The sequence below is a fragment of the Gouania willdenowi genome, chromosome 14 (assembly GCF_900634775.1).
Source record: "Gouania willdenowi chromosome 14, fGouWil2.1, whole genome shotgun sequence".
In the NCBI taxonomy this organism is placed as follows: Eukaryota; Metazoa; Chordata; class Actinopteri; order Blenniiformes; family Gobiesocidae; genus Gouania; species Gouania willdenowi.
Genome location: NC_041057.1, coordinates 1,666,577 through 1,691,675, shown reverse-complemented (window position 1 = coordinate 1,691,675; position 25,099 = coordinate 1,666,577). Strand labels below are relative to the sequence as shown.

Genomic DNA, 25,099 nt, shown 5'->3' with positions numbered 1-25,099 from the left:
TATAGTGTCAGTATACCCCTAGATTTATATATTTTTTTAAATGATAAAATGTGGGAAAGCTTAATATAAAACATATTTTAATAATTATTAACTACATATGTGTAGAACTGTAACATGACATTGACAATTTTTATAGATTTTTTATGGCAATTACAATTACAAAGCCAATTATCTGAATTCAATTACAATTTAATTATGATTACGACAGCAACATATTTTTAAAATTCCAATTATAATTGTGTCCTAATTGTAATTAATTAACAGATTTAAACAGGAGGAAGAGGATGAGTTAGACCTTGTCGTATATCTCAGCGTTTTTTTTCGCAGATTCGTTCCAGGTCACGAAGAAGAACTCGTCACTGATTGGATCGTCGATGTTGATGCTGGGATCTGAGGACGCTCCCACCAGGACACTGGGACAGCACAAACACACAAAGTATGAACATGAATCATAAAATCATGCTTTTAAAAGCTAAATTACAACCAATCAGCACTGAGCGTTCACACTGAGATAATCAGCCTCATTCCCACAGTTGTCACTCACTGTTGGACAACAGACGTGGGAAACAGACGGCCTTATTTTATACAAAATGACAAAAAAGGCTCCAAAAACATGAAAAAAAGAACGCAAAACCAAAAACGCCCACAAAAATACATCGAAATGACAACAAATATACACAAAAAAAAAACGGAAAAACATATTTCACAACAAGAATCTACAAAAATGACTCCTAACACTTTGGGGAAAAAAATACACAAAACAACAACAAGAATACAAAATAATAATAAACACAAAAATATATCAAAAACCTGCTAAAGACAACATAAATATTCAATACGACTCTAAAAACATAAAAACACACTAAGAATGAAGGCTGTGTGTTCCCTGTATGACCAGAGTCAGAGCTTGGTCACCATTGCCGGCAGTAAGTCACACTGGTTTCCAGTGAGGGGCGGAGTCAGCCAGGGCTGCCCTTTGTCACCCATTCTGTTCATAACTTATATGGACAATTTCTAGGGGCGTTGAGGAGGTCCTGTTTGGGGGCCCCATGATTGCATCACTGCTTTTACAGATGATGTGGTCCTGTTGCACCAAACCGTCGTGGTGAAGATTTACAGGTCGACCTACGTTCCTACCCTCACCTATGGTCATGAGCTTTGGGTCATGACTGAAAGAATAAGATCGCAGGTACAAGCGGCTGAACTGAGTTTCCTCTGTAGGGTGGCTGGGTTCTCCCTTATGATGCGATCACACCGGACGCGTCACAAAATGTTTGCGTGACCAGATTACGTAGAAAGTCGATGGGATAGACGCACTGAGTGGCAAATTCTGGGCGACGCGGTCTGATCCGCACGGCAAGAGCGTTGGAAGCGGCATACGTGCTCCAGATTTTCCAATTAACATCAAGGACTCCAATCAGAGTCCTTGATGTTAATGAACACGAACAGCGGTCTTTTCACCCATCTTAGCATGGAGGAGAAAATAATGGTGGTGGTGTGAGACCACCCGGACCTCTACGACACGGACAGTTTTTTTACCAGGACAGGAAAGATTTGGTGCAGCTCCTGAAGAACACAGTGAAACTCACCAAGTTGGATGTGTCGCTGGTTAACCTGGTGAATCCAGGAATGCCAGCGTAAGCGTTTTGACGCCACTTCAGCGCCCACAGAAGGTAAGGGGTAGCGCTTTTATCGGGGTCCTCCATAGTTGATGGTGAAAACAAAGTGACTCTGCCTCAGACGCACATATGAAATGAATATGGGGAAAACGTTTTTCAATCCTGTGGAAGCTTTCGTGCTGAGCACACGTCTCTGAAATTCGTGCCTCGTCCGGTGTGAACGCAGCATTAGAGATAGTTTGAGAAGCTGAGTCATCCAGGAGGGGCTCAGAGTAGAGCCGCAGCTCCTCCGCATTAAGAAGAGCCAGGTGAGGTGGCAAGGGCACCTGATTAGGATGCCCTAGTGAGGCGTTCTGGGTATGTCCCTCCAGAAGAAGACCTCAAGGAAGACCCAGGACACACTGGAGGGATTACTGTAAGTCTCTCGGCTGGCATAGGATCGCCTCGGGATCCCCCCCAGAGGAGCTGGAGGAAGTAGCTGGGGAGAGGGAAATCTAGGCCTCCCTGCGCGGGATGCTGCCCCTGCGACCCGCCAACAGATAAGTGGAGGATGGATGGATGGACAACACAACAAAATGGTTCCAAAAATGCACAAACTCATAGTTTTGTCCTTTGTTAATTCTTTGATTATTGAATCATTCACTGCCAACCCCATAAAACCAGGCATTTTAGATGAGTTTCACTGATTTTTTAAGATCCACAGAATATTTTGTAATATGATAATCTGACATCTGAAAGATTGGACTCTAACTTCATCAGAAAAATGAATTACGTTTCTAGCTTGTTTCGTTCTTCTGTAATCATCAGTTGAATAGAAGCAAGTTTCACACAACTCACCAGTTTGTGACAAAAAACGTCTTTTTCTGAAAAAATCTATCAGTGACTTTGAAGCAATTTTTTTTTACTTTAGTGACACCTCAACATTAGTTTCCTTCTATAAAACTATAAAAACAACACTGAGACCAGGCTTTTGATGGCAACATTATTATTATTTACTACCTATGTCAGAGTTGAATGGGTTTCTTACTGTATTTTGGCGTTCCTCCAAGTCTCTCCCCCCGTCATTCTCCACACATGCAACTTCCTATTCCATGTCGATTGTCAGCGCTTGCCCCGTTTTTTCATCGTTTTCTCTCATCATCGCCACACTCTCCATAGTCCACTTAGTTCCACACATGCTCTGGTCGAGTGTGAGCTGGTGGGAACTTTAGCATCAACTCTCGTAGCACCATTTTCTGTCTCGTAAACTCTTTTCCTCTTGATCTGAGCTCTGCACATAACGGGTGTTCTCTCATCCAAAGGTGCTCTGCTGCCACCTACATGTCACCAGTTGGTCATTACATCATTGTACAAGTTAGATATTCACCGGAAAGCTTCGTCACACTGTTTCCTAGCAACCCCAGCCGAAAAACACAATTGATGTCTTTAGACGTCTTTGGCAGTCAATGAGTTAATGTTGACCATGTGACCCTCAGATTAATTACAGTCACGTGTTTTGTGTCCTCGTTGTGATAAAAGTTGTCGTTATCTTTGCTGTGCACGGAGACGTTTTACTCGTCGTCTTCGTTGGATAACGTTTCTCAGATTGTCGACTGAATAATCAGAGTGAACAACTGATAAACTGTTCATGGCCGTATGTTTGGAGGTGAAACTGATGAAGTCATTCCTCGTGCACTAACTGTTACCATGTGTTTGGTGGAGCTGACCTGAAACACTCTTTACGCAGAGCGAGTGTGAGCGGCCCTGCTTCGTATTCTTCTCCTCCCATGATGGATGGAACTCTCTCTTCATCTTCCACCAACACAGCCAGTTCACTGTCTCTGCTGCCCAGCATGCTGCGGTCATTGATGTTAGCTGATCCTAACACACGCACACACACAGAGAGAACACATCAAATTTAATACATCATCATTAAATTATATTTTACTAAAAACAATGGTGAATTTTAAAGTTTGGAGATTTTCTTCTCACAACAGCAGCATCACAACGTCAGGAATAAAACAATCTGAGGTGTTCAAGTAAACACACAATCTGACAGACAACAACAAAAATACAAAGGGTAACAACAAAAATACACACAAACAAAAAAAACACAAAACAACCACAAAAATACATACAAATTACAACAAATATACATAAATTAACTAAAAAATGTATTAAACGACAATAAGAATACACAAAAATGACTCCAAACACTTTGAAAAATAAATTACACAAAAAAACAACAAGAATATGAAATAATAATAATTTGCAAAATTACCACAAAAATATATCGAAATGACATTAAGTACACACAAAACAAAAAATACACAAAATGACAACAAATATACATAAAATAACTAAAAAAATGTATTAAACGACAACAAAAATACACAAAAATGACTCCAAGTACACACAAAACAACAAATATACACAAAATAACTGAAAAATATTTAAAATGAGAACAGACATACACAAAATAATTGAGAAAATTATATTCCTACTGTTAATATGTGAAGAAAGGAGTTTTCACCCCACCCGTGTGTGTGTGTGTGTGTCACAACAAGCAGTGAGTTGTGAGTCACTGTGATGTGTTGGTTTGTGTTGTTCAATGTACAGTAACTTTGTGTTGTCCATAGAGAGCAGTGACAACACTGCATGTTACCATGGAAACATCCACACGTCTAATTAGGAGCACCTGCAAGTTACACCTACCATCCAATCATGAAGCAGCTCAGTTACAAATACATCTATATTTAGAATAAAGACCTATGTGAGCATTAGGAGCAGGTTCCCATCTATTCTTCAGTCTTATTGGAGTATTCTTGTGTATTTTTCATGTCCTTTTGTATAATTTTTTGTTTTAGTAATTTGTGTATTTTTGTCGCGTTATTGGTCTGGATTTGTGTTGTTTTTGTGTATTCTTTTTTCGTTGGCTTTAATTTCATATGTATATTTGTAAATTTGGAGTCATTTTGAATTTTTATTGTCATTTTGTACATTTTTGTTATTAGTTTTTAGACTCATTTTGTGTATTTTTATTCTCTTTTTGTATGTTTATTTCCCTTCTGGGTATCAATAAAGGTGTACTCTATGTTTTGTGTATTCTGTGTGTGTTTTAAGTCATATTTTGTATTTTTTGTCATTTTGTATATTTATTTTGCATTTCTACAATTGTTTTGTGTATTTTTTGTCATTTTGTACATTTTTGTTGTGTGTTTTTAAGTCATTTTGTGTATTTTTAGTTAGTTAATGTATATTTTGTTGTGTTTTTAGAGTCATTTTGTATTTTTTGGGTGTCTTTTCAGTCATTTTGTGTATTTTTTTTGCCTGGGGCGTAAACAGTGTATATTTCAGTTGTGTGTTTTTGGAGTTATATTGTGTATTTGTTCAGTGGCAGAGGGTTGCCACCATATCACAGTGCTAATGTGAAAGTTTTCAATGTGTAAATGAAAAAATGAATCCCAGAAAAGATAAGAGACATATTGTCAGATGACATTAGTAACTAAACCAACCAATTATGTAGCAGCGATCGTCAGAAATCAGCGTCTTGCTGTGGACGTAGATCAGCTCAGTGACCAGAGTCTGAGAGAGCTGGGAGTGTGTCCTCAGACCACAGATAGTGATGTACTCTGTCCACTGGTCCTTTACTGGGAACACACACACACACATTAATCACAGTAACTAAAGCACCACAGACTCATCTGAAGGTGTTTGGACTGATGTGGAAAAACAGTAGAGGATGAAGATGGAGGACGGACACCCAGCACCAGACGCTTCAGATTCAAAGGAAACAAAGAGACAGACATTAGAGAGGAAAACAGACAGAGTAGAGTTAGAAACAGTAAGAGGATTTACCTTCACTGAGACGAGAGAGGATGGAGCGTTCGCCTCGACAGATCGTCCTAAAACGTTAAAATCACATGAGCTTTTAGTCATTAATACACAGACAATAGAAACACTGTGTGGTTTAAAAGTCACTGGAATACTTAGAAAATTCAAACACATGACACTAATATGTTAAACTACCAATGAAAACACAAGAGAAACTAAACTAGAACGCTGAAGGGCTGAAAAAAGATGACTCATTGACATCGTTGGTAAAGTTTGGTGCATTGCATTGTGGGATGTAAAGTCCTGTAGACTGGTTTTAACTTCATTATTACTGTGATTTCTTGAGTTTGCTCCCAAAAAAAACCACTGACAAAGTGACTTTCCAACACATTTTATTGAAAGTTGCAGTAAAACAATAAAGGTGTCGTGAGGTGAGATCAGTGAGAACAAACTAGAACAAAAATAAATTGTCTGGAGAACAATCACAGTAACAATGAAGTAAAAACACTTCTATGCATCCATCTGCAGCAGAGGTTCTCAACCTTGGGGTCGTGAGACATTGGTAGAAGGTCACTAGATGCCTTCAAGAAACTAGGAATTTTTTTTAACATTTTAAGCTCATTGTTACCATTTTCCTCCAACTACACCAAACTTGCCATATTTTTGCTCCTTTTAATGCATTTTTGCTACATTACTCCCATTTCTGACACTTTTACATCACATTTCAATGTCTGTTCTGCACATGTTCAGCACTTATAAACCCTTTCCACCACGTTTCCACCTAATGTCACATATATTGACCCATTATTGTCAGTTTTAGGCTCATTTCGTCCTATTTCATGATTATTTTTGCCAATTTAACCACATTCATGATTTGTCATGCCCATTATTTACCAGTTTAAACTAACTTTACCTACAATTTTAAATTCCATGACCCACAATGTGCAACTCTTAACCAATTTCTGTGGTTTTTAAAATCCCATTTCACCACCTTTTCTGGTCACTTTGAACCCATTTTATTTGTGATTAAAACCAGGATTTCCATCTTTAAGATGACTATAATAATAATAATAAACGTTCCTGGATAACAGTGGATATTATTCAGATGAATAAATAAATGTGGTTATCACAGATTCATAGAACAATAGACTATCATTTTACTGACTTTATGGATGGACCCCAAAAATCTCTCCCCTTTATTCTCCCTTATAGATGGTCCTGTCTCCACATGACTGTTCTTCAATGTTCATGTCTGTGTTCAACCACCTTCAGCTACAGTGGGGGTCCCCGCTCTCTGGGACCTTTATTTTGTATTGAAATGTGATGAAGTGTCAACAATGGGAGTAATATCGCAAAAATGCATTAAAAGGAGCAAAAATATAGCATCAAAAAGTGATGAAAATGTTTTTTTTTTGTGTGTTTTTTGTTATCCTTTTGTGTATTTTTCTGGCATTTTGTGTGTTTTGTTCCCAGTATTCTCCAACAGTGGAGCAAAAACATCTTGACTTTGACAGTTTAAGCAGAAATGTCAACCTTTTATATTTTTTTGATCCTGAGTAAATGATCTTTGATTTAGTTTGAAAAGATTCCCGTAGCAGCAGCTGTGAGGTTTCCCTGTGATTGTGGAGATATTAATGATCTTTCACCTGTAGGTGAAGTGCAGAATGGCTTGAATGGCGTTTCCACCTCCTGCACTGATGTCTCCCTCAAATCCAGGAAGTAGAGGAATCACCACAAACACTCTGAACTTCTTCTGCTCCCTGAAACCAGCAGGAAAAGAACGTTTCCTGTTCATATCCAATGATCAGATGTGGATCTAATGCTAGTCTCAGGATTCCTGACCTGTGTGCACGAAGGATTCTATTAACGATGGCGTCTCCGATCCCGTTGTAGACAGTCTTGGCGTCGGCACAGCTGATGAAGAACTGGTTCTGAGAGCAGAGAGGAGCAGATGGTGGCTCTGTGTGAGCTCAGTGGGACACAAAGAACCAGCAGAACCAGGCTTTGGCTCCTCTCACACTCATCATGGACAAAAACACACACTTTCAGCTCAAAATCTCTCAATCACACACAATAAATCTGCAGAGTTACGAGTAAAATGGTCCATTTTTAAAACCATAGAACACACTTTGTGATGATTATCTATAATAGTTATAGATAATAAAATGTAGGATGTTGAGAATCAATCACCCTCGTTTATTAAATTCTGTAGGTTGATTAAACCAGACATGGGCCACAGGCGGCCAAGTATTTAATATTTAATGTTGTTCAGCTTTAAAGTAAACAAACAAAGTGACTCAAAAAACATAAAAACACAGAAATATACACAGAAGGACAACATGAATATATGAAACATATATAAACTGACCAAAGAATACAAAACATTAACCAAAAAACAGCTAAACTAAAATACACAAAATTAATCAAACATACAAAATTACAGGAAAAACACAAAAAGGACAACAATATATATATATGTATGTTTTATATATACAAATATATGAAATAAATGACAAAGGAAATACACAAAATTAACAAACAAAAAAAACAAAACAGGATGCAATACACACAAAAATGTGCAAAATGACACTAAAAGTACACAAAAAACAAAAAAAACCAACAGAAATACACAAAAATAAACAAAACACGCGCAAGATGACAAAAAATACACAAGAAATAACAGACACATTTACAAAAGTACACAAAAAGATGTAAAAGAAACCAAAAATAATTCCAGAAAAATACAATAAATATATATAACAAAAATACATTAAATTACTCTAAAAAACATACGAGACGATTAAGAACAATAATAATAAAAAAACTAACAATAACAATAATTATTCTAATTATTATCATCATTATTAATAAAAAAATATATATATATATAATTGGAAAAGAAGAAAAAAAAACAAAAAATTGAATCCAAAAATAAACAAAAAAACACAAACTGTGTTAATGCTCTGATTGGTCATTTTATTAATGCTAACATGAATGTTGATCATGTGACCCTCAGATTAAATACAATCACATGTTTTTGATCATAATAATAAATAAAGAAAGCAGACAACACACAGAGAAGTAAAGGATTACCTCGATGTAAATGTAATGTTGACTGTTCTCAATTACGTGAATGTAGGCGTTGAGGATGGAGTTCTCACAGGTACCGGTGGACCAGCGATCAGCAGAACGTAGGATCTGGAAAACATCCACGTCATCAATCCAGTGACCTTTAAATCCAACATTTCATTGATAATAAGGCTGCAACAATGAATCAATAATATCGATAAAAGTCGACTATTAAAAGTGTCAGCAACAGATTTCATGATCAATTTGTTGCATCGTGCGATTTATGGTCACTGACGTGATGCAGAAATTTTTGATTCACCTGCAGAGTTTGTGTGAGCGCACCACGAGTGTTTGTGAGCACACGAGTGTTTGTGAGCACACGAGTGTTTGTGTGTGCATGCAGAGTGTTTGTGCGTGCGCACGCCACGAGTGTTTGTGTGTGCGCACGCAGAGTGTTTGTGTGTGTGCACGCAGAGTGTTTGTGTGTGTGCACGCAGAGTTTGTGTGTGTGCACGCAGAGTGTTTGTGTGTGCACGCAGAGTGTTTGTTTGTGCACGCAGAGTGTTTGTGTGTGCGCACGCCACGAGTGTTTGTGTGTGCGCACGCAGAGTGTTTGTGTGTGCGCACGCAGAGTTTGTGTGTGTTCACGCAGAGTTTGTGTGTGCACGCAGAGTGTTTGTTTGTGCACGCAGAGTGTTTGTTTGTGCACGCAGAGTGTTTGTGTGTGTGCACGCAGAGTGTTTGTGTGTGCACGCAGAGTGTTTGTTTGTGCACGCAGAGTGTTTGTGTGTGCGCACGCCACGAGTGTTTGTGTGTGCGCACGCAGAGTGTTTGTGTGTGCGCACGCAGAGTTTGTGTGTGTTCACGCAGAGTTTGTGTGTGCACGCAGAGTGTTTGTTTGTGCACGCAGAGTGTTTGTTTGTGCACGCAGAGTGTTTGTGTGTGTGCACGCAGAGTGTTTGAGTGCGCACACCACAAGTGTTTGTGTGTGCGTGACAGACACTACTATTTCAGTTTAATCAGCTTAAGCAGGGTTTAAATGTGATTTATAGATAAACTGTTTTTTACTTTATTGACTGATTAATTGATTATAAAAATAATCGTTAGTTGTGGCTGTAGTTTATAAATGAATAAACCTGCAAATCCACTCATTAATGATTGACAAAAATGATCTATAAATATTAGTATCTGTATAAAATGACTGTATTTGCTGGTGTTTGGAATAATCTGGAGCATTGTTTCCTCCTCAGTGCTTTTTATTTCCTTGGCAGAGAATTATTTTCTCTCGTTTATTTGAACAAGAGAAATATGTAGGAAGACATTTTGTTCTACCAGATTAACTCTGTTTGCACCATCTGTCACAGAAAATAAAAAGCACAGGATGCTGAAGAGCCACAACAGAGTCCCTTTGTTGTAAAGACATCAAATATCAAACATTAGAAACATTTCTCCTCTCACGATAAAAAAGCTTTAATGGAAATGGAAACAATCTGCAGATTATTATTGGACGTAAGAGGCCAATAAATGGATTCATGAGAGAGATGAAGATTGTTTCCTGTAAACTCTCAAATTATTCATGTGTGTGTGTGTGTGTGTGTGTGTGTGTGTGCGCGCTGTGAATACCTGAACTCTGGCTGTCTTGGAGCCAGGTACAGTGAAGGACAGTGAGTCAGTCGTGCTGTGAGACTTAGGAAGAAGGTATGGGTAGAAGTCATCCTTGTACTTTATTTTGAAAATCTGAAGGAGACGAAAAAATAAACAAAAAAACATCAAATGCAACATGCAAAGCTACTTTTCTGTCAACAAAACAGACAGAAAAATGAGTTAAAACAATGTGTTTACATGTGTTTTGTTGACATTAAAACCAATGTAATTATATTCAGGTTCATAAACCCATAAACATAACTCAGTCTAATGTTTACTGAAGAATGCACAAAAAGACTAAATGATAGAAAAACAAACAAAAAAAGGACTTCAAAAAACACAAAACAAAACAAAAAGTATTTAAAAAATATCACTAAATTAATTTCAAAAACACAAAACGAAAAGCGTGCAAAAAAAGTCAGAAAAATATATAAATGACTCCAAAAGAATGACACACACACAATGTGAGTTGAAAAATATACAAAACAACTCCTAAAACACACAAAAGGCAACAAAATGATTCCAAAAAAAGACAAATTGGAAACAAAAATGCAGAAAATTACTTACAGAGACACAAACACACTAAATGACAAAAAAAATACAGCAAGTGACTCTAGATATTCAAAAAGATTCCAAAAACACACAAAACAGCAAAATATACACAAAATGAATCGAAAAACATGCAAAGAAAAACCCACGAAACGACCACAAAAACAGAAAAAAGCCGTCTTTGTAGTTTCCTGTGTTAATGTTCTGATTGGTCATTATTCTAATGCTGATATGAATGTTGATCATGTGACCTTCTAATCAGATACAATCACATGTTTATGATAAAACTTGTCCATCCCTGATGTAGAGTTTAAATGAGGAGTTTTATGTGCAGGAGGAAGGTGATAAAAAGTTCCTTTCAAAGTAAAAGTTTGGCAGCAGTTCTTCCCAGTCATTGTGTGTTCTAGTTTTATAACAGATGTGTGCACGTTTGTGAGTGTGCACGTGTGTTGAACTCTGACCTTTGTGTAGTTCCAGCGCTGGATGAAGTGACGAGCTACGTCTCTGGCAGCTTTGCCGTGCATGGCCGCCGACAGATCGCGCCACGGCATCCGAGGAACCAGAGTGCGATCGATGTTATCTGAGAAATATTTACAAACATCCGATCATTCTTCCGTGTTGCGTTCGGGGCCTGAGTGTTGTGTTGCGTTCGGGGCCTGCGTGTTGTGTTGCGTTCGGGGCCTGCGTGTTGTGTTGCGTTCGGGGCCTGCGTGTTGTGTTGCGTTCGGGGCCTGCGTGTTGCGTTCGTTCGGGGCCTGCGTGTTGTGTTGCGTTCGGGGCCTGAGTGTTGCGTTGCGTTGCGTTCGGGGCCTGAGTGTTGTGTTGCGTTCAGGGCCTGAGTGTTGCGTTGCGTTTGGGGCCTGAGTGTTGCATTCGTTCGGGGCCTGTGACAAAGTGATGTCTGATAATAATAATAATAATAATAATAATAATAATAACACACCTTCAAATGGTCGGTCCAGCTGAACCCAGTCCTTCCTGATGAAGTTACTGTAATCTTTACCCAGCCACAGTTTGGTGTTGGTTCTCAGATCCAATGGGTTCTGATCTGATGGGTTGGAGTCCTCAGCCACACCGTCACCCTGGAGAATTATATTTTACAATTACAACTGTTATTTTTCCACTGAATATCAATTACAATTACATTCTCAATTATTATACTTCAAATTCATTTAATACCAATTACTGAGCCTTTAATAAATAACACATACTTCCTCTTGTGTTAGCATCTGTAATGCTAATGGGTCAGTTTGACCCATGTCTTAAATCAGCTGTAAAATACACTTAATAAATATTATCTATCATCTAATTAGTTTCTCATTTATTGGTAACCTTGTTAGGCTTCCTGATCAATGACAACATTGGTATTATTATTTATAATGTGGGCGTCTGAGCCTTATTTCTGTCAGTGTACCCCTCAATTTCGCGCACAAGCTTTTGTGTGTGCACGCGAGCATTTGTGCGTGAGAGACACTTTTATTTCAGTTTAATCAGTTTAAGCAGGGTTTAAACGTGCTTTATAGATTTTTTATTTTTTTATCTGATTCACTGATTCATTCATTGACCGATTAATTGATTTTAAAAATAATTGTCCGTTGCAGCTCTAAACTCAATTACAATTCATTTATGATTACAACAGCAACAGATATGATCAATTACGCTATTACAATTATAATTGAGCCCAAACCTAAAGAAGAACTCATCACCCAAACAGGAAGTGATTCTCACATCTGTTTCGTCTTTCTTCTCATTGTGCTGAGTCATGTTGTTGGTGTTTTCTGCTGATCCCAGATCAGTGAGGCGGTACAGGCTGTCGTCCCACCTCCCAAACGCCAGATCAAGACCTCCAACGAAGGCCACGCTTTGGTCTATGGCCACCATTTTCTCATGGTGGGCCCACAGGAAGACCACCGAGGACACGTGGTCAGGGTGTCGCATCACCTGTAGGAGCAGGACATTCTCTAGTCAGTGGTTCTCAACCTTGGGCTCAGGATTACATCTGGGGTTTCCAGATTCAAGAAACTAAGAATATTTTCTGAACAATTTAAGCCCATTTTAGCTAGTTTTATTTATTCTTTTTCTACTACACCAAACTTTAAAATAGGTTTAAATATGTAATCACTTTTTCTTGCCATATTTTTGCACCTTTTAAAGCATTTTTGCTACATTTCTGACACTTCTACATCACATTTTAATGTCTTTTCTGCACATTTTTTCCACTTTCCAGACATGTTCAGCACTTATAAACACTTTCCACCACTTTTACACCTAATGTCACATTATTGTCACTTTTTTATCCCTGATTAAAATAATCAAATTACATTTTTTGACAACCATTAATTGGTAGGGCAAGCACTGAAAATACTCAACTAATTTAGATTCAATTATTTACTTTTTCTCTTAAAAATAAAAAATATACTGTATGTTATATTTTATGGACTTTTTAATGTATTTTTGGGATTTCAGTAGAAAGTGAAACATTTCAGTTCCAAAAAAATGAGAATTTTCTTGCTATACTTTGTGTTTTCAGGCTTTAGGAGTTCAAATTGTTCAGTTATTTTTTTTAAATTTTAGAATAATTCTTTATTCTTTAATGGGTTTTCTCTCTGCTAACTAGGGTAGAATCATGATGAAATGTTGATTAACCTGCTTCATATTCAACCCCTGAACTAGAATACGTTTGACAGACCTTAATATTTGGGTGCATGTTCATCAGAGTCTTCTTGCTGTGTTCACTGTTGATACCCAGAGCAAACTCCACCTCTTTGTAGAGCAGAATGCAGATTTTAACTCCTTGTTCCTGCAGGAAATAGACTAATGAGAAACGTGCCGGACACATTAAAGAATGAGAGCAATCAGACGACGTTCTTACAGCTTTACGATGGAGGATATGATCCAGACGCCAGTAGTTATCAGTAGCTGGCCTCTTCAGGAACACCTCAGGACTGAGCCTGTAGGAGGGAAACACTTTGAAAACACACTTTATAACAAAAGCTAAAGGGTTAAAGCTGCAGGAGGCATGAATACAGACATCATTTAGGCCTCATGGATGAAATGGGATTTTAAAAACCACAGAAATTGGTAAAAAGTTGCAAATTAGAGTGAGAAAAAAACGGACAGAAAAAGTGGGAAAAAGGTTTTAAAGTGTCATTATTGGAACAATTAGTTTAAACTGGCAAATAATGGGCATTAAATATGGTGAAAATAGGTTAAAACTGACAATAATGGGTCAACATACTATATGTAACATTAGGTGGAAAAGTGGTGGAAAGGGTTTATAAAGGCTAAACATGTCTGGAAAGTGGAAAAAATGTGCAGAAAAGGCATTAAATGTAGGGGTGGGAACCTCTGGGTGCCTCACGATACGATACACAATACAAAGCTCACGATAACGATTATCTCACGATATGACGATACTGCAATTGTCAATATATTGGTCAGAAATCAATCTACGATAATCTGACAAAATGACATAACAAGAAAAAAAAAATTGAGTGAAAAAATACAATTTTTAATCTTATCTCTGAAAGACAATAAATTGAAAAAGTGTCCTATGAACAGTGACACTATTTTAGTGCAACATTTCTGTAAATAAGTGTCAATATACCAATGTAAACGAAGTGTTTTATGTAAACAATAAATAAGGTCTTTCTTACCAGTGACATCATTATAGTGAAATATTACAGTAAACAATATATTGGTTCCTTTAACAAACAGTGACAACATTTCTGTGAAGACGTACCTGCACATTTTAGTGAAAAAAACAAGAAAAGGTTTTGGAAAAAAATAAATAAATAAATAAATTAAAAAAAATGAATTATTTTAAAAAATTTAGAAAAAAAATCGATACTTAGCGGGAGCATAATCGATATATGGCGATATATCACCGTATGGAGATATTGTCACACTCCTATTGAAATGTGATGCAGAAGTGTCAGAAATGGGAGTAATGTAGCAAAAATACATTAAAAGGAGCAAAAATATGGCAAGAAAAAGTGATGAAAATAGATAGTTTGGTGTAGTTGCAGAAAAAGGGTAAAAATAAGCAAAAATAGACTCAAATTGTTCAAAAAATGTTCTAGGTTTCTTGAATCTTGCAACCCCAGACGTGGTCCCGACCCCAAGGTTGAGAACCCCTGGTCTACAGGACTCCACATCCCACAATGCACCAAACCAGCAGCAAATACAACTTTTTATACCTTATGTTTTGATGAAATGATCTTAGATGTATTGATTGATGAGGCCTACACTGTGTCTTTAAATCCAACCTTACCACCAGTCAGTGATGAAAATCTCCTCCTTGGCTTGTTCCAGAGCGTCTGCGAGGTCTGCAAAGTATCCACTTCCATTCACATACCTGTGGGTCAGAATAAACACAAAGGTTGGGTGTTAAACAGGAGTTACTGCTAATGCTCTCACTCACACACACACACACACACACTCACACACACTCACACACTCTCACACACTCTCACACACTCTCACACACTCTCACACACTCTCACACACTCTCACACACTCTGACCATTTAGTGAGTGTGTCGTCCCGGGGTGGAGCAAATCCCTCAAAGCGCTGCACTTTAAGAAAATCACAGGATTCTGCCAGACGGTTGATTTCATGACTCCACCAGAGAGTCTGTCTGTAGCTGCTGCACTTGATTATTAAACTCCTGATGATGGAGAGCACACACACACACACACACACACACACACACACACACACACACACACACACACACACACACACACACACACACACACACACACACACACACACACACACACACACACACACACACACACACACACACACACACACACACACACACACACACACACACACACACACACACACACACACACACACACAACCCTAGGTTTGAGGTCAATTATAATTTAAAAAATCCGTTGCTGTTGAAATCATAATGGGATTGTAAACGAGATCAGAAAATTGACTTTGTAATTGTACTTAGCATGAAACTGTAAATGTAGTTAAATGTAAACCTGGGGAACAATGTTACAGTTCTATATCTTACACATATGTAGTTAACGTTTAATAAATTATGTTTCATATCAAGTTTTTCTCACTACCTGTCACTTCACTTGAGGATCATTCTGATCACTATTTACATTATTTTAAATCTATGGGTATAATGACAGAATAAGTTCTGGTAAACTACGGCAGGGCACGCGGAACGTGTCAAAACATCTGCTAAGAATTTTGCCGACAGCAGCACTCAAACGTATCACCATTAAATGTCTGCAGTCTGACCCACCTACCGTACTTATTATAATTGGATCGAGAAAGTAAGAGAAATTTATCAGATGGAAAAAATGACCTATTCTCTGAAACTTCAGAAAAGATTTACTTTCCTAAAAAGATGAGCATAGTATGTATGTGTGTTTTTTTATGTTCTGGTATATATATATATATATATCTTTTTTTTGTCTAATTATTTGTGCAATACTCTTGAATATCTGTAAATTGGCATGAATTTATAAGGTGTGATAGATGTTATTGTATTGTACAATGTTATAAATGTTAATAAAAATTGAGTAGTGATTTTAACTAATGTACACAACAACAAGAAGAACAAAGTGAGGACGTTTTGAGTACAGTAGCCAGGTATAAAAAAGGCTCAGACGCCCACATCTAAAATATTAATACCAATATTTTCATTCATTATGAAGCCTAACAAGGAAACCAAGAGATGAGAAACTACTTAAATGATAAATAATATTTATTAGTGTATTTTACAGCTGATTTAGAACATGGGTCAAACTGACCCGTTAGCATTAGACATGCTAACAGAAAGCTAACACAAGAGGAAAGTTATGTTTTATGAGGATTATCTATTAAAGCACTGCTTCTCAAACTTTTTTGGCTCACGTACCCCCTTTCTCTTATTTCTGAACATGAATACAACATTTTGATCAGAATTCTGTGAAAAAATGAACAGTAGATCATAAAGATGGAATTAATAAGTGATAACACACATATTATTCCCGTTTATCAGGGTCGCGGGGGTCTGCCGGTGCCAATCTCCGGCTCTCATGGGGCGCTGGGCGGGGGTACACCCTGGACAGGGCGCCAGTCCATCACAGGGCAACACAGACAGACAACCACTCACTCATTCACTCCTATGGGCAATTTAGAGACTCCAATCAACCTTACAGTCATGTTTTTGGATTGTGGGAGGAAGCCAGAGGACCCGGAGGAAACCCACGCAGCGCGGGGAGAACATGCAAACTCCACACAGAAAGGACCCAAGTGTCCACCCCAGGGCTTGAACCCAGGACCTTCTTGCTGTGAGGCGGACGTGCTAACCACTAATCCACCGTGCGCCCAAATAGCTTTATATCTATACTTTTTATAATTTCTGGTTATCTTCCACCTTGTGTGGGACCGAGACTGACCCTTGTATTTTCAGTCCCTGCTCTAATTAAGATCATTTTTTTTATCATTATGATAATCAAATTTAACTAAAAAATACACATTTAAAAATCCCCATATTTTTCTTGAATTTATTTGTTCATTTTCTACTCTTTCTCTCTTAAGTACCCCCTGTAGTGCCATAGCGTAACCCTAAGGGTACACGCAACCCCATTTGAGAAACACTGTATTAAAGGGTCAGTAATTGAATTTGAACTTTAGCATTGAGAACGTGATTGTAATTGACTTACAGGGGAAATATAATAAAATACTGGACACTATAATCATAATTGAGTTGTAATTGAACACAGATGTTCTTATTATTTTTCTTCTGCAACTCCGTTATCCTGTAACTCCTCCTACTCTATCAATACAGCACTAATGACACACGTATGTCATCTCATAGAGACAATGTCAAGGATGTACAGTCGACCTTTTTTGGAGCCAAAATGTCAAGGTCAAGGTCGTGTCAAAAAACTAAATTTTCCATATCTCTACCAATATTAATAGTACAAGGTCAATGCTTACATTTATGAGAAGCTCATCACAAGTGGAGTATTTTATTTCGTTGGACTGAAGCTGTACGACCTACCAGTAAAAAGATCAGTAGGGGTCAAAGTTCATATCATCCCCAAAAAAAAAAAAAAAAAAGAAAAAAAAAAAAAAAACTTTTTGCCTATAACTTGGCCACAAATTCAGATCCAGAGCTCAGACTGGTACCGTTGAACAACATTTCCTTTTCAATGTGTGACCTTGACTCAAGGTCATGGTCAGTCTTCTGTTTTTCCTGCATTATATCACTTGTCAACAAATCCAGATATAGGTTGTCATTTTTCATTTGCCAAATACACATTCACCTTGAGAATACAGGTCTTGCCTAGTTGAAGATGTAATTGTAATTGACCCCGACACACACACACACACACACACATATGTACGTACCGTCCAAAGTTCTCTATGCAGACTCCGTAGGTGGTGTCGGTGTGGGCTCGGCCCACTTTGACTTTAAACTCGGGGTCAAACAGCAGAACAAAGTTAATGCTGCCGTTGTCTCTGTTCATGTACATCAGGAAGGAATCCTTCACCACCAGCCAGCGACGAGACCAGCGGAAACACAGCCGATGGTGGCCAATACAGTTCAGGCCCTGGATACGATGGCCCCCAGACCTCTTGATGATTGGTCCTTCCCTAAGTAACACAACACTTAATGAAGCTTCAGGACCCCCCCCCCCCCCCCCCAACACCCTCAGGCTGAGACTTACAGGCCTTTGGGTCCAAGGTCAGTGATGAAGGACAGAGCACCGACAGACAGGAACTCCAGCTGAGAAAAGGAAGTGACATCATTGTTGTTAGGTCACACATCATCATCATCTGTGTGTGTTATAGTGTTGTTTACCATACTGTGGTCGTTCCTACAGAACATGTTCTCCAGGAGGCTGTTCAGATACTCCTCAAGGTATTTCTGCATTAGGAGGAAAAGTCTCACTTTATTTGGTTCTCCAACATCAGCACATTTTACAATCGACAGCAGACATGACTTTAACAATAGGAAATATCAGAATCAGAATCAGAAATGTTTTTAATGGCCATGTACAGTTTTAAGGACAGTACAAGGAATTTGTCTTATATAATTTGTCTTAATATACACAATATTACTAAAAAAAACCAGACAAAACAACTAAAAATACACAAAAAAAACCAAAAAAACATCAAATGAAAACAGAAACACAAAAATGACTGAAAAGCACTTAAAATAATAAAACATAAAATGACAATAGAAATATCCCAAAAAGACAAAATGACTAAAATTACACAAAAATTACAGAAACATATACAATAAGACAACAGAGATGACAGAGATGACACAAAAATAAATAAAATGACAACAGAAAAAAAATGAACCAAAAACAAATGACATGACTAAAATTACACAAAAATAACAAAAATGTATCAAATAAAAACAGAAAATAACACAAAAGACATAAAACAACAGAAATTTTACCAAACAAAACAGTCAAGACGACTAAAGACACACAAAAAAAACAAAAGTATCAAATGAAAACGGAAACACAAAGAAAAGTACAAAAAAATACACAAAAATAAATGAATGACAACAGAAACACACAAAATGAACCAAAAAACAGATGAGACGACTAAAAATACACATAAATAAAAGAAAACCTGACAAAAAATTACCAAATCGACTCAAAAGCACATAAGAAATTACAGAAAATTACACAAAATGAACCAAAAGTTGCACAAAACTAAAAATACACACAAATAAGATTTTACAAAATAACAAAAATGCACAAAAAAAATACACACAAAGGATGACACAAATACACTAAAATTACTACATAGAATGAAAAATATTCACCAAAAGTTGCACAAGATAACTAAAAACATACAAAAATAACCAAATATTTTACAAAATGACAACAAAACTGCACAAACTTGCTTCACAAACACAGATAGTGACTAGAAAAGTAAATAAAACAACACAAATAAACAAAATAAATATAGAAATATACAAAAGCAAAGCTGCATGTACGTAAAGGCTTAGTTTAGCACCATTTTACTGGAGGTTCTTCTGGTCCGTTCCGTCCCGTGCAGGTTGGGCATTTCCTCCGCCATGGTTCTCAACATGTTCCTGTCCTTAGCATACCTTCACACGGACGCACACACACACATATTTCAATATTCAAATCAAAACAAAACCATCACATGAGGAAACGAGGGATTTGAACACAGACCTTCCCAGAGGCAGTAAATGAATCATCATCTTGTGTTTGTTAAGGTCTCGATGCAGCTCCTGGAAATGCTTGTACTTCCTCTTTACCGTCCAATGGAAGTGACCATGTGTCAGTCGCACAGTGTACAGCGTCCCTACTCTGACCTGCACACACACACACACAGAGAGAGAGAGAGAGAGAGAGAGAGAGAGAGAGAGAGAGAGAGAGAGAGAGAGAGAGAGGAGAGAGAGAGTGAGAGAGATGATAGAGAGAGATAGTAGGAGAGAGAGAGAGAGCGAGAGAGAGATAAGAGAGAGAGAGAGGAGAGAGAGAGAGAGAGAGAGAGAGAGAGAGAGAGAGAGAGAGAGAGAGAGAGAGAGAGGACCAACAATATATTTTAAAGGTTACTCTGAAGTCACTTATTGTTGAAAGTATTTGTAAAATCCTACAATACATTTGAAGGGAAATAGAACAGAAATACACAAAATGACAACAAACTGTACATAAAAATACATGCACACAAAATATTATAATATTAGCATAATAATAATAATAATGCATCAGTTTTATATAGCGCTTTATCATAGACACTCAAAGTCGCTTTATAGAATTAAGGCATTATTCTTTCACTCCACACTTAGTGGTGGTAAACTACTATTGTAGCCACAGCTGCCCTGGGGCAGACTGACAGAAGCGAGGCTGCCATAGTGCGCCATCGGCCCCTCCGACCACCACCAACACTCACTCACACACTACATTCATACTAGGCAATGTAGGTGAAGTGCCTTGCCCAAGGGTACAATGACAGATACCACTGGGTGACTGCCACCCACTGTGGCACCTGGAATTCTCAGTGGTCTCCCATCCAACTACTAACCAGGCCCAGACCTGCTTAGCTTCCGAGATCTAACGGGATCAGGCAACGCATGGCTGGTATAAACAAAATATTTCAAACAGCAAAAATACACAAAAATGACTCCAAAAACACACAAAACAACAAATGCACAAAAATGAATACCGGCATTTAATTTATAAAACTAAAAAATTCATTTTAAAAAAAACAACAAAAGCATATAAAATGGGAGATAAATATGCTTCTACGTGTGCACACTAGTGTCTGGTGTTGTGTGCATAAACACAAACGCTGCTGGCTGAAACGTTCAAAGCCGTCACAGGAGGAGGAGTCAGCCTGAGCATCATCAAGCATTTAAACAGGTTTTGTATGACGAAGTTGTAAATAGGGTTGGGCATCTTTTTGGAACCGGTTCCGGAACCGTTACAAAGTTGTTTGAATTTTGATCATTTTGTTTCGGTTCCTAAATGCCCGCACTACTTTGTTTCTGCGGTTTGTATTACTCCGCCCTGCTTGCTCCGTTTGTTTATGCTGTGTTTGTATAAAGGTGCGTTCACACCGAATGTGATGACTCGCTTTGATCGAATGTGATGACTCGCTTGAACATAGTGGCACTTTTTGGTCACTCCCTCACTTTCATCGCTCCAGTGACATGACGACCAGGGAACAGTGTGTGTGTGTGTGTGTGTGTGTGTGTGTACCCAGTGACGGGGAGAGAGGGTTGATCTGTGATCTGTGGCCATATCACAGAAAGCGCCGCTTCTACGGTTTAAATGATCAACTTACGGAGTTACTAAAGGATGAGTTCACACAGAATGTAGACTTATTCAAGAAGTTAAACGCTTTAATTTTGCCCTGATAAATTCCTGGCTGCAGACCTCTGCTGCAGCCGTCTCACCGTACCAGGGGAGGGGCTACTACCTCGGCTCTACAGACAGTGGCCATGTTTACGTGGGAGCTTTAATTCCTCTTTAAACGGAATAAAAGTTAATTCCTCTTTAAACTGACTTTAAAAACACTTAATTCCTAAAGCTAATTTAATTCCAAATTAAACTTAATTCTGAGTCCGTTGGGGACCTTTGTAATGAATACCCTAGTTACAGTACAGCAACCAAATTAAACTGTATCAACTAAGTGAATGAATAAAAATGGCCTGTGTAAAAGCTTTTTCAAATGAAAAAAATATCCTGTGAAACCTGTGACTTGTTGACCTGCACAACTCAAAGAATCAGAATCAAGAATCGTTTGGAACAGGAATCAAAATTGAGAATCGGAATCGTTATTATCCAAACGATGCCCAACCCTAGTTGTAAACATGCGTGAATGTTTTATAAAGAATAAATGCGTACTTTAGAGCGAGTTGTGTATTTCTCTGTGTTGTCCACTCTGCAGGTGATGGGAGTACCAGGCATCAGGTAAGGAACGCCCATCTCTTTGATTTCAGGAAGATGATGCACCACGAGGAAAGGACGGCCATCTGTGTTCCAGAACACGTTAAACACACACAGTTATCACTGAGCAGGCCACGCCCCCTCATTGTTCTATGTGTGTGTGTTTAACTCTACCGTTACTCGACATCAGCCCGTCCAGCTCGTCTGGACTCAGGTCGTGGATGTCGTGTGAGAAACGTCTCCTGCTCAGTTTCTGAGCATCTGAACGCTCGAACGCAGGCTCGATCTGGTCCTGTGGACTCGCCATCATCACAGTTCAAAGGTCAAAGTGTCTGTGAGGACAGAAAGAGTTACATCATGAAGGACGAGGAGGGTGGGAAAAAACTGTAATTGGTTAAAAGTTGTAAATTAGAGGCAAAAACGGACACAAAAAAGTAAGTTAAAAGTAGCAGAAAGTGTGTGTGTGTGGGGGGGGGTAAATAATGGGTATGATAAATCGTAAATGTGGTTAAATTGGCCAAAATAATCATGAAATATAGTGAAAAAAGGTTAAAAGTGACAATAATGGATCAACATATGTGACATTAGGTGTAAAAGTGGTAGAAAGGGTTTATAAGTGCTGAACATGTAGAAAAGTAAATAAAATGTGATGTAGAAGTGTCAGAAATGGGAGAAATGTAGCAAAAATACATTAAAAGGAGCAAAAATATGGCAAGAAAAAGTGATGAAAATAGGTTAAAAAATGGTAAGTTTGATGTAGTCAAACTGTTAAAAAATATATATTCCTAGTTTCTTAAAAGCATCTGGTGACTCCTCCCAGTGTCTCAGGACCACAAATGGGGTCCCAACCCGAAAGTTGAGAACTCCTGGGTTAAGCAACGATCCAATCAGATCAATGGAAATTCAAACCATTGATCGACATCAACAGTGAAACACAACAAAGCTTTTTGTTGAAAAAAAAAAAAAATCTATTTTTTAATTTGCAATTTAATTGTTAAAACATCCAACGTATTTTTTTCCAGCTTTAGATGAAATGTAACTGATTCAGAATCAGAAAAACTTTATTGATCCCAGAGGGAAACGACTTTGTTACAGAGGCTGGAGAAATATTACAAATGAAAAGAAGAAACACTAAACAAAGAAGAAACTGAATTAATAATCCAGTAAAAGACTGTTAATTAAATACAAGTGCACACATTACAGTACAAAAAACAAACAAAATATGGGAAAAGTTTATTATAATAGTCTTAAATTGATCAAAGGCCCCTGAATCGTAACTAAATGGAATCGTAGCAGATTTTCGGGCATCTGCAAATATTGAACGGTTGTCCAAAGAATATTGTTTTGTGGTGAAACGTGTGATTTACACCTCAAAGTAATAAAAAAAACTAAACACATGATATAGATTAACAATAGTTTCATTGTCTTTCTCTGATCAGATGTGACATCACAGCCCATTAAACAGGTTTCAAACATGCTTACCACTGTGAAACACTGCATGTGAACCCCCCATTCATTCCTCTACTGTGTGTGTTTTCTTAGGGCTTTCATGTTCACTGGAGCTTTCACATTTCACATTGTAGCACATTGACCGTGTGTGTGTGTGTGTCCCCGCCCCCACAGCTACACCTGAACCATCCACCGTTCACACAGAGCAAAGAATGAACTAGAAATCACTGAGAGTTTATTTTAGAACGACTAAAGGAACTGGTTGAATAAGTTTGAGACAAAGCAAACAAACCACTTTATAAATCATGTTTTCATTCCACTGATTGGAATTCAGGTTAAAACAACAAAGCAATTAGCATGTGTGCTAATCCAGAGGAATGTGTGTAAAATGTGTTCCTGAGTCATCACTAGTGAACTCCTCGTGGATTTGGTTTTCCAACATCAGCACATTTAACAATCTACAGCAGACATGGACAACAGGAAGCAAAACTACTATAAGAATAAGAAATATACACACAAAGACACACTAAATGACAACAGAAATACCCCAAAATAACCAAAAAACAAACAAAATAAAATAAACAAATTATTCATAAACACATGCAAAATTACAGAAAAATACACAAAGAAAACACCAGATATAAAATAACAGAAATAAACCATTAAACAGACAAGACTACTAAACATACACAAAAATAACAGAAATATTTACAAAATGACAATGAAAATACCAAAATTATTCAAAAGCACATACAAAATTAAAGAAAAATACACAAAAAGACAACAGACAATGAACCAAAAAACAGGCAATAAAATGTAAAAATACACATAAATAAGTGAATCGACTATAAAAATGACTTAAAGTACGTCTTAATAAGTGTGTGTGTATAAAACAGGACTAAGTTTCCGTGTTGATATGTTTCTCAAACGTTTTCAGAGCGTGACGGTTTGTCCTCGTGCGCTCTGTGTGAGCGTGTAGTGCACGTAAAGCCTCGTCAGTGACAAGTATGAGCAGGTTCTCAACCAGCAGTGATAAAAAGGCTTTTTGTACTTGTAAAGGTGACATTTGTAATAATTGATAGCCACATTTATCACAATGTATATATTGTATATTGATTGGTATTGGGATGTATCGTGACATGTACAGCCCTACTGACTGACTTGTTTAGAGTCTGTTGAATGAAAAACTTGGATAATGTTCATTATTTTCACCTTTTTAATTTGAGTTTTTCGTGCACACCCTCCACTGTTTATGAGGAAGACTGACAGTCAGGTTGGTTCTCTTCTTCTCTCAGCCTTCCTTTCAGAGGCTGCTCCTGTTGCCTAGGTAACGCCGGTTCATTCAATCACAACAACACAAAAGCTCTCATTCACAGCCGTTTCCTTCCCTGGTTGGTGTGTCCCACACTTCTCATGTGTCACATTTATCTGCTATCAGCACGTAGAAAACTACTATATATATATATATATATATATATATATCATTATCACCCTATAGTTTGGTTATTTAACACATTTATTCAGGCTAAGCTAACGTCTCTGTTTCTT

The 25,099-nt window shown here is 37.8% G+C and overlaps 1 protein-coding gene across 2 annotated transcripts in view; it reads right to left on the bottom strand.

The window, feature by feature from the left end:
* The window catches only part of pld2 (phospholipase D2), a 31,974-nt gene that overhangs the window by 1,521 nt on the left and 5,354 nt on the right, over positions 1–25,099 (bottom strand). Inside the window, exons 2-23 of one of the 2 annotated variants that reach the window (XM_028466726.1) lie at positions 22,277–22,434; positions 22,061–22,188; positions 19,880–20,022; positions 19,698–19,791; positions 18,523–18,588; positions 18,389–18,447; positions 18,069–18,314; positions 15,220–15,363; positions 14,968–15,051; positions 13,567–13,645; positions 13,384–13,494; positions 12,423–12,635; positions 11,638–11,776; positions 11,156–11,274; positions 10,125–10,238; positions 8,526–8,630; positions 7,275–7,363; positions 7,079–7,192; positions 5,457–5,503; positions 5,114–5,248; positions 3,326–3,479; positions 296–413 (exon numbers count right to left, since the gene is read on the bottom strand). In XM_028466726.1, the coding sequence (XP_028322527.1) occupies positions 296–413; positions 3,326–3,479; positions 5,114–5,248; positions 5,457–5,503; positions 7,079–7,192; positions 7,275–7,363; positions 8,526–8,630; positions 10,125–10,238; positions 11,156–11,274; positions 11,638–11,776; positions 12,423–12,635; positions 13,384–13,494; positions 13,567–13,645; positions 14,968–15,051; positions 15,220–15,363; positions 18,069–18,314; positions 18,389–18,447; positions 18,523–18,588; positions 19,698–19,791; positions 19,880–20,022; positions 22,061–22,188; positions 22,277–22,412 (2,637 nt within the window). In that variant the 5' untranslated portion in view covers positions 22,413–22,434. Of the gene's footprint in view, positions 1–295; positions 414–3,325; positions 3,480–5,113; positions 5,375–5,456; positions 5,504–7,078; positions 7,193–7,274; positions 7,364–8,525; positions 8,631–10,124; positions 10,239–11,155; positions 11,275–11,637; positions 11,777–12,422; positions 12,636–13,383; positions 13,495–13,566; positions 13,646–14,967; positions 15,052–15,219; positions 15,364–18,068; positions 18,315–18,388; positions 18,448–18,522; positions 18,589–19,697; positions 19,792–19,879; positions 20,023–22,060; positions 22,189–22,276; positions 22,435–25,099 lie in introns of those variants that run through there. The other variant, XM_028466727.1, reaches the window with a different exon arrangement.